Below are 11,267 nucleotides of genomic sequence, written 5' to 3'. Positions count from 1 at the left end.
CAGGTTAGGAGAATTAGCTTAAAATTAGGAAAAGGGTTAGGCTTAGTTTAAACACGACAGCAATCGACTCGTCTTGCATCCCAATCAGCCACGCAAAACGGTCTTGAGTGGCAACAAATCTGGCCAATTAGCTGATTCGCTTTCCGTACATCCACTAATATTGATCCGCCCACATATTTTGACACGCCCACTTTCAGACACTGCACGTATCCAAGTTACCCATGACTCCACTGAATAGCAATCACGACACCTTGAAAATAAAACACCTTTCAACACAGACACACCAATATCTAAACATTTCAGAACAGCGTAGATAGTTTATTATTTTGTTCTTTTGTCATTCAATGATATATTTGACTGACAAAACGTCAAGGTGCAAGCAAGCATTTAAAATATTTAGCTAACATTCAGCGGAATCCTGAACTTTCACTGTTCAAAAAACTCCAGAGGACAGACTGTACCATTTGAACGAGCTAGAGGGGTGTGTCGTCCAAGCCACCAAGTTCCGCTTCTGTGTGGATCCTGGAAGAGATTTTGGGATATAAAATCAAGGAACTCTCTTATGCAGCACTTTTGAGTTAATCTCGTGAATGTCATCAACCTCATGACACATTAATTAGCCCCATGTTCTAATCACGCGCAAACAAGAGAGAGTACTTGTGTCTCACTGCAACCTCAAAATAATTCCTCACCCAGTCTCTGTCACTTCTACCGGTAGCGCGAGCCACACAACGCAGCCATGGCCGGCGACGATCAGCGCGCGCTACAGTATGAACAAACTTTGGTAAGTGAACTTGTTGCCACTTCAACTTCACTTCGTTACAAAGTGACAGCGGTGTGTGTTGGCCGTGGCGCCTGTTTGATCAAATGTGGTTAGTTCAGTTTTTACCGTCTAGAACGGGTTACAAGTCTTATGCTCGCACCTGTGTTGCTGAATAACGCTCAAACCTGTTCTCTTTAGAGAAGTTGAGTGTTCCTCAGACAGCGCCTGGGCTGGTTAGCCTAGTTTTGATCAAATTAGAGGTGACGACATTGTTATGACAGAGGTTTATGAATTTCACTCATGGTTTGTCAAATAAATTGTATTTTAAAACCCAATTGAATGGGTATAATCTCGTTCAGTTATTCACATACAAAAAGTCCTTATCAGGCGCTATTGTTTGAACACATCTGGATTTGTCCAGAACAATGTCTCTCATCACCGCAGCTCAATGCATACTGTAGGCTGCACGAGGTACTAATAGTTGGTGTAATAGCGAGCTATTCCGTGAACGAATAACTTGTGTTCTCATCTTCAAACAATACAGTAGTCAGTGCCGCTATGTGCCTAGTGCGACTGTGTGCGTGGGTTGCTACGACATTTTCGTGGGTGACTATTTTTTCGTGGTGCTGGATTGAGGCATAATGCGAGGAGGATTAATAGACAAGAACTCCCCAGGTTCTTAAAACACAGTTGTCATATGTTGAATATGAATTAATTATGACCTGTTCTTGGGAAGTGGGTGTCAAGTCTCAAAGAGGATATTTGACATGTTCTCCTTTGGGCTTGACAGGGGCTCAACAGGTGGTCCCCACCTGAGGCAAAATTCTTATTAATGGGGAACTAGTAATGTGCTGCATGTTGCACCTATCTGAGCTGTTTCCCCACTTGGTTTAGTCTATATAACCAGTGGAGTGTTTGAGTGCACTGCTTTGAATTGAAATCAAATGAATCCTTTGCTGCTGTTTGATATGGAAACCTGCAGCCCCATATGCACTACTGTCTACCTAGGCCTATTCTATGGCTCCCGGATTGAATTGGTGAAGTTGATCGAGGGCACAAGTGGATGTCAGCTTTCCTTGATGATTCCCGTGAATTTTAACACTAAATGCGCCAACATCTATATATTTAGGTTAAAAGCACCAACGGGTAATATTTGACCACAAATTGATAATGATTGCAAGGATAAACAGCCTGTCAAGCAGTCACACTTGGTTGTATTAACCTTTTTTAATAGATGGTTTAAATTCCCCCGAAATAAGCATTTATTTTCCATGCTCACACATTTCTAGTGAACGTGTTGTGTTTCTGTGATACTCAAAGGCTGACATACTAGTACGACCTAAAATGGTCACCGTTATTTAGGTGCCGTTGCCATCAGTCTTTTCGCTCTAACTTTTTGGAATGATATTGGGTATCAACTCTGCAGGGTTTCCATTAGGAAAATGTGTTTCTGGACATTTGACCGGCAGCATTTTAATTTGAATTAACAAAAATGAACAGACTGATATGAAGTGGGTGCGTAACCTGATTAGGCCATCCACCCGTGATGCTCAGAATAACAGAAATCACATTTTGGTCATTCATTTTAACAGAACATGCGTCCTTCTTACCGAATTCCAATGTGCACTTTGAAGATGTTAGAATAACTGCCACATTGACTTTTCCTCAGACAACAAGATGAGTAACGAACAGCAAAATCACTTGCCTATGTCAATGTAATATCCATAGTAAAGTTTACGTATTCTATTGGTCAGCTTGTCGCTCTGTGTGAGAAAGACATGGCCTATTCTAAACAGACTCTGGAACAGTTGTGGGACGATAGATCCCAAATTCATACGACCAGTAGGCATAAGGTACATTTTTTTTAAAGCAATGAGGCTGATGCAATCGATCAGAACATTTAGCTTAAAATGTTGATAAACTATTATTTCTTCACATTAGAAGCGCCGTAATGCGCACAAGGCAGTAGGCTACGCACAAATGTTTTCGTTCCATAATGCATTTAGCGGGAAAACACTTGTCCAAAGCACATTGCACATACGAGCGGTTTCATGTGATAGCGATGAAAATATCAATTAGAAATTTTGAAAGAGGGGAGATCTTAAGATGCAATAACTTGCATCAAATCAAATGTATTTATATAGCCCTTCGTACATCAGCTGATATCTCAAAGTGCTGTACAGAAACCCAGCCTAAAACAGCAAGCAATGCAGGTGTAGAAGCACGGTGGCTAGGAAAATCTCCCTAGAAAGGCCAAAACCTAGGAAGAAACCTAGAGAGGAACCAGGCTATGTGGGGTGGCCAGTCCTCTTCTGGCTGTGCCGGGTGGAGATTATAACAGAACATGGCCAAGATGTTCAAATGTTCATAAATGGCCAGCATGGTCAAATAATAATAATCACAGGCAGAACAGTTCAAACTGGAGCAGCAGCACAGCCAGGTGGACTGGGGACAGCAAGGAGTCATCATGCCAGGTAGTCCTGAGGCATAGTCCTAGGGCTTAGGTCCTCTGAGAGAGAGAAAGAAAGAGAGAATTAGAGCGAGCGTACTTAAATTCACACAGGACACCGGAAAGGACAGGAGAAGTACTCCAGATATAACAAACTGACCCTAGCCCCCGACGCAAACTACTGCAGCATAAATACAGGAGGGGTCAGGAGACACAGTGGCCCCAGCCGATGATACCCCCGGACAGGGCCAAACAGGAAGGATATATCCCCACGCACTTTGCCAAAGCACAGCCCCCACACCACTAGAGGGATATCTTCAACCACCAACTTACCATCCTGAGACAAGGCCGAGTATAGCCCACAAAGATCTCCGCCACGGCACAACCCAAGGGGGGGGGGGGGGCGCCAACCCAGACAGGAAGATCACATCAGTGACTCAACCCATTCAAGTGACGCACCCCTCATAGGGACGGCATGAAAGAGCACTCAGCCCCTGTAATAGGGATAGAGGCAGAGAATCCCAGTGGAAAGAGGGGAACCGGCCAGGCAGAGACAGCAAGGGCGGTTTGTTGCTCCAGAGCCTTTCCGTTCACCTTCACACTCCCGGGCCAGACTACACTCAATCATATGACCCACTGAAGAGATGAGTCTTCAGTAAAGACTTGAAGGTTGAGACCGAGTCTGCGTCTCTCACATGGGTAGGCAGACCATTCCATAAAAATGGAGCTCTACAGGAGAAAGCCCTGCCTCCAGCTGTTTGCTTAGAAATTCTAGGAGTCCTGCGTCTTGTGACCGTAGCGTACCTGTAGGTATGTACGGCAGGACCAAATCGGAGAGATAGCTAGGAGCAGGCCCATGTAATGCTTTGTAGGTTAGCAGTAAAACCTTAATCAGCCCTTGCCTTGACAGGAAGCCAGTGTAGGGATGCTAGTACTGGAGTAATATGATCACATTTTGGGGTTCTAGTCAGGATTCTAGCAGCCGTATTTAGCACTAACTGAAGTTTATTTAGTGCTTTATCCGGGTAGCCGGAAAGTAGAGCATTGCAGTAGTCTAACCTAGTAGTAACAAAAGCATAGATACATTTTTCTGCATCATTTTTGGACAGAAAGTTTCTGATTTTTGCAATGTTACGTAGATGGAAAAAAGCTGTCCTTGAAACAGTCTTGATATGTTCGTCAAAAGAGAGATCATGGTCCAGAGTAACGCCAAGGTCCTTCACAGTTTTATTTGAGACGAATGTACAACCATTAAGATTAATTGTCAGATTCAACAGAAGATCTCTTTGTTTCTTCGGACCTAGAACAAGCATCTCTGTTTTGTCCGAGTTTAAAAGTAGAAAGTTTGCAGCCATCCACGTCCTTTTGTCTGAAACACAGGCTTCTATCGAGGGCAATTTTGGGGCTTCACCATGTTTCAATGAAATGTACAGCTGTGTGTCATCCGCATAGCATTGATTGTTAACATTATGTTTTCAAATGACATCTCCAAGAGGTAAAATATATAGTGAAAACAATAGTGGTCCTAAAACGGAACCTTGAGGAACACCGACATTTACAGTTGATTTGTCAGAGGACAAACCATTCACAGAGACAAACTGATATCTTTCCGACAGATAAGATCTAAACCAGGCCAGAACTTGTCCGTGTAGACCAATTTGGGTTTCCAATCTCTCCAAAAGAATGTGGTGATCGATGGTATCAAAAGCAGCACTAAGGTCTAGGAGCACAAGGACAGACTCAGAGCCTCGGTCTGATGCTATTAAAAGGTCATTTACCACCTTCACAAGTGCAGTCTCAGTGCTATGATGGGGTATAAAGCCAGACTGAAGCATTTCGTATACATTGTTTGTCTTCAGGAAGGCAGTGAGTTGCTGTGCAACAGCCTTTTCAAAAAATTGAGAGGAATGAAAGATTCGATATAGGCCGATAGTTTTTTATATTTTCTGGGTCAAGGTTTGGCTTTTTCAAGAGAGGCTTTATTACTGCCACTTTTAGTGAGTTTGGTACACATCCGGTGGATAGAGAGCCGTTTATTATGTTCAACATAGGAGGGCCAAGCACAGGAAGCAGCTCTTTAAGTAGTTTAGTTGGAATAGGGTCCAGTATGCAGCTTGAAGGTTTAGAGGCCATGATTATTTTCATCATTGTGTCGAGATCTAGTACTAAAACACTTCTGAGTGTCTCTCTTGATCCTATGTCCGTCCTGGCAGAGTTGTGCATGGGTTGCTAATATGACTAGGATGTGCCTTTGGCTACTGGAAAATGAAAAGAATTTGATTTGAAAACCAATAGATCATGAGAGAAATAGGCTACTGGTTTCAATGGCATATGGAAGTCTTTATAATATAAAATAATTGCCTCCCACATTTCTATGGTTAGATTGTACTTTGGAGCAAGGTAAGACATGCATCATAATATGAAGTACAACGTTCAGGTTTCAAACTAGTAAGTATATGTTTTCAAAATACATACGGCCTCCAGCTCATTGCAAAGTGGTGTGATGCGCTGAAGACTAACTACTATTGCCTATATGCACTTGAATCTCAAATGGGTACACTCTTCAATTACCATTTGAGAAATGAAAACAGAAGCTCTTTTTAATTGTGCCAACTGGCCATCAAAACATTTTTTTAACACCCGATATGCATTTAGAATTGTTACGCAGTGATTGGGCTTTTAAATAACACGTTTCACAATGAGCTCTTTGAGAAGCTGTAGCAGCTGCTTTGCTCTGTCTGGCAGATTTTCCACACATAGGCTCTGTGTCTGTATGCTGTGTGTGTGTGTGTGATAAACATAACGGCTAATGAAATTACACATGCGCCAATTTAATACCATTTAAATTATACAAATGAATCTATAGACCGATAAGCATGACTGGTAACATGCATTTCCATTGACTGGTTTTACATCAATGAATAGGCTAAAAAGCATTATTTTGCAATGGGATTTTATTTTCCTGGACAATTGACCTGAGCCATTTCTATTTATAGTCTAACATTTTTTCAAAGATCTGCCAAAATGCCGTTCCAATTGCATTTGAAATATGAGACTCTTGACTTGGTATAAAGACATTGACTGGAAGCTAAATATGTATTTACATGTTGTTGTAGTGGCTGCCACTCCATATGTAGATATTTTCAGGGTCCATACATCCTCCTCTGTCAAATTTGATGCTTTTATCACAGTTTACTACTGAGTCCAGATTTTCAATTTAGCTATGCACCACTAGTATGCAAAATAGATAATTGGTCATTCCTTCATATTAACACAGAAATCCTGGTCAATTGTGTGTTTTTGTCAGTTACTAGTTGCATGACAGTACTAACATTTAAGAAGGATAAAAAATAAAAATACATTATTTTTTAAATTGACATTTTCGATCCCTTGGGATCAAAATGTATTCCTGTCGGTGCTTTTAGGGTTAAAGTATCTCGCTAATATGTAGCCTAGAACAGACCATCCTGGGCTACATATTAGCTCAGATACTTTAAATGTGAAGGCCCACTGAAGCGTGCAACCGTAACTTCTGAAAAGAGCAGTTGGGCCTGTTTTTCATCTAATTATAGTTTATTTTTACTGAGACTTCCCCCTTGCTGTTAAACTGTGTGTGGGTGTGCCTGTATGTGAGGGAGATTACACAATGAGCTGCTTGCTGATTCAGCGCTGGGCACTCTGTCACCCTTGCTGGGTCTTGTGCTCGGCTGCTGCTCGCTCTCCAACAGGCTCTCTGTGCTCCTATCTCTGAAGAGTCACTGAACCGATTACATTTTCCTGTCCCTCTAGCTTGTCCCTCTCGCTTGTCCCTCTCGCTTGTCCCTCTCGCTTGTCCCTCTCGCTTGTCCCTCTCTGTACCCCCCTCTGTTTTTCTCTCTGACTTCTTCCTTTCTCTATTCCCCACGTCTTTGGCTACACTGTGAGTCACTGTGACACAGTTCCATTGTGCCACATTGGCAGCGGCGGTGGTTGTGTGGGCTTCGTATGTGGGGCAGAACTGTAAGAGACTACTGTAGCTAGTTCCACATCACGACACCACAACAAACAAACAAGCTGTCCCACTAATGAAAATGATATTACACATGTAAGCTGTCCCACTTACATTCTGTGTTGTATGTCACCCTTTATGTTGTAAGACTTTGCTTATACATTATTGTGAAGCATCTATGGTATATATTAAATGTAGGAATGCTTATGAAGACAATATGCATGCTCTAGATACGTTTTGGTTAATTTAATGTGGGACCATCACCGACAGAATAAAATGGTTGATAAACAGCAAAGGGTGGCCCTCAGCTGTCTACCCCTCCATTTAGTGTATGGCATTCTGCTACACTTGTTTTCTCCCCCCCCCGCCCCCCCTATCACCTTGTCTCTTTGAGTTCCAAGTACCATCCGTCTCTATCCTCTTACGGCTTCTCACACAGTCCACTGTCAATCTTCCTGTCTCCTCTCAGGCACACCTGCTCACGCTCTCGCTTGCACGCTGTCACTCATTTGCCTTCACAGCAGTATTTATGATTATTTGGCCCACTTTGACATGCATGTTTTATGAGTGGAAGTCCAAGAGCTCTGGCTTTCGGATGAAAGCCAAATGGGGCGTTAATGGGGTTAGCCTGCAGGTGACGCAATGTCCCTAGACATCCCTAAATGTCCATTGTCCCTCTCCGACCCTGTAGAGGCTTAGAGCCTGATGGCTTACAGCTTGTGATGTGTCTTTTTAGTGTGTGTGTGTGGAGGGGAAATTGTTCAGTGGGTCAGATAAGAACTATTAGAGCCGATAGATAAGGCAGGACGGAGCCACAGGGCAACCTTGGGACACACTGACTGATGTTTGTTCTCCTTCAGTGCTGAGCAATGGAGCTGTTATATCACTGTCATATAGCTGTCATAGCTATCGCTGTCAGGCCACTCGAACTTTACATGGCTGCAGATTTGGAGGCAGGAGAGTGGTCATTGTGATTTGTACATGACATGAATTCCATTATGACATGAGCCTATGTAATGTAGATGACATGGTTTTCCATTGTGACTTATGTAGATTACATGGTTTTCCATTGTGACTTATGTACAGTTGAAATCGGATGTTTAGATACACTTATGTTGGAGTCATTCAAACTCGTTTTTCAACCACTCCACAAATTTCTTGTTAACAAACTATAGTTTTGACAAGTCTGTGTCATGCACAAAGTAGATGTCCTAAGTCATTTTTCCAACAATTGTTTACAGACAGATTATTTCACTTATAATTACTATCACAATTCCAGTGGGTCAGAAGTTTACATACACTAAGTTGACTGTGCCTTTCAACAGCTTGGAAAATTCCAGAAAATGATGTCATGGCTTTAGAAGCTTCTGGTAGGTTAATTGACATAATATGAGTCAATTGGAGGTGTACCTGTGGATGTATTTCAAGGCCTCCCTTCAAAGTCAGTGCCTCTTTGCTTGACATCATGGGGAAATCAAAATAAATTCTTTAGACCTCCAGAAGCTGGTTCATCCTTGGGAGCAATTTCCAAATGCCTGAAGGTACCACGTTCATCTGTACAAACAATAGTACGCAAGTATAAACACCATGGGGCCACGCAGCCGTCATACCGCACAGGAAGGAGACTCATTCTGTCTCCTAGAGATGAACATACTTTGGTGTGAAAAGTGCAAATCAATCCCAGAACAACAGCAAAGGACCATGTGAAGATGCAGGAGGAAACAGGTACAAAAGTATCTATATCCACAGTTAAACGAGTCATATATCGACATGACCTGAAAGGCCGCTTAGCAAGGAAGAAGCCACTGCTCCAAAACCACCATAAAAAAGCCAGACTATGGTTGGCAACTGCACATGGGGACAAAGATCATACTTTTTGGAGAAATGTCCTCTGGTCGGATGGTTTGGCCATAATGACCATCGTTATGTTTGGAGGAAAAAGGAGGAGGCTTGCAAGTCGAAGAACACCATCCCAACTGTGAAGTACGGGGGTGGAAATATGTTGTGGGGGTGCTTTGCTGCAGGAGGGACTGGTGCACTTCACAAAATATATGGCATGGCATCATGAGGGAGGAAAATGATGTGGATATATTGAAGCAAGACATCAGTCAGGAAGTCCAAGCTTGGTCGAAAATGGGTCTTCCAAATGGACAATGACCCCAAGCATACTTCCAAAGTTGTGGCAAAATGGCTTAAGGACAACAAAGTCAAGGTATTGGAGTGACCATCACAAAGCCCTGACCTCAATCCCATAGAAAATCTGTTGGCAGAACTGAAAATGTGTGTGTGTGTGTGTGTGTGTGTGTGTGTGTGTGTGTGTGTGTGTGTGTGTGTGTGTGTGAGAGCAAGAAGGCTAACAAACCTGACTCAGTTACACCAGCTCTGTCAGGAGGAATGGGCCAACATTCACGCAACTTATTGTGGGAAGATTGTGGAAGGCTACCTGAAACGTTTGACCCAAGTTCAACAATCCACTACTCCAGGGTCCAATGGCGGCGAGCTTTACACCACTCCAGCCGACACTTGGCGATCTTAGGCTTGTGTGCGGCTGCTCGGCCATGGAAACACATTTCATGAAGCACCAGATGAATAGTTCATGTGCTGACGTTGCTTCCAGAGGCAGTTTGGAACTTGGTAGTGAATGCTGCAACAGAAGACAGAGGTGCTACGCGCTTCAGCACTCGGCGGTCCCGTTCAGTGAACTTGTGTGGCCTACTATGCCACACACACTGACACACACACACTGACACACACACACTGACACACACACACCTCAAATGACACACACACACACACACACACACACCTCAATGACACACACACACACACACACACCTCAAATGACACACACCACACACACACACACACACACACACACACCTCAAATGACACACACACACACACACACCTCAAATGACACACACACACAACACACACACACACACACCCTCAAATGACACACACACCTCAAATGACACACACACCTCAAATGACACACACACCTCAAATGACACACACACACACCTCAAATGACACAACACACACACACACACACACTCAAATGACACACACACACACACACACACCTCAAATGACACACACACACACACACACACACCTCAAATGACACTACACACACACACAACCTCAAATGACACACACACACACACACCACAAATGACACACCCACACACACCACAAATGTACACACACACCACCACCCACCAAATGACACACACACACACACCTCAAATGACACACACACACACACCACCTCAAATGACAGCATTCACAACACACACACACATCATCACACATCCGTTCAAGATGACCACACACACACACATACACACCTCAATGACACACACACACACATACACACCCTCAACTGACACACACACACACACACCAACACCTCCAAATGACACACACACACACACACACACCTCAAATGGACACACACACACCACACACACAACACACCCTGCAATGACACACCACCACACACACACACCTCAAATGACACAACACACACACACACACACACACACTCAAATGACACAACACACACACACACCTCAAATGGACACACACACACACCACACCTCAAATGACACACGGGACCACACACACCCTCAAATCGACACAGACACACAACACACACACACCTCAAATGACAACAGACACACACACACCTCAAATGACACACACACACACACACACACACACCTCAAATGACACACACACCCACACACACACACACCTCAAATGACACACCACTACACACACAACATCTCAAATGACACACACACACCACACACACATCTCAAATTGACACACACACACACACCTCAAATGACACACACACACACACACACACACACACACCACCTCAAATGACACACACACACACCTCAAATGACACACACACACACACACACACACACCTCAAATGACACACACACACACCTCAAATGACACACAACACACACACACACACACCTCAATGACACACACACACACACACCTCAAATGACACACACACACCTCAAATGACACACGCACAC

General features: G+C 43.5%; 1 protein-coding gene across 2 annotated transcripts in view; it reads left to right on the top strand.

Moving 5' to 3' along the window:
• The first annotated feature begins 294 nt into the window (after window positions 1-294).
• LOC109880507 (chloride channel protein 2) overlaps window positions 295-11,267 on the top strand; it is a 197,224-nt gene continuing 186,251 nt past the window's right edge. The window contains exon 1 of one of the 2 annotated variants that reach the window (XM_031795512.1): window positions 295-784. In XM_031795512.1, coding sequence (XP_031651372.1) covers window positions 740-784 — 45 coding nt within the window. In that variant the 5' untranslated portion in view covers window positions 295-739. The remainder of the gene's footprint in view (window positions 785-11,267) is intronic. The other variant, XM_031795513.1, reaches the window with a different exon arrangement.

The sequence above is a fragment of the Oncorhynchus kisutch genome, linkage group LG18 (assembly GCF_002021735.2).
Source record: "Oncorhynchus kisutch isolate 150728-3 linkage group LG18, Okis_V2, whole genome shotgun sequence".
In the NCBI taxonomy this organism is placed as follows: domain Eukaryota; kingdom Metazoa; phylum Chordata; class Actinopteri; order Salmoniformes; family Salmonidae; genus Oncorhynchus; species Oncorhynchus kisutch.
This window is presented reverse-complemented; position numbering and strand designations above follow the sequence as displayed.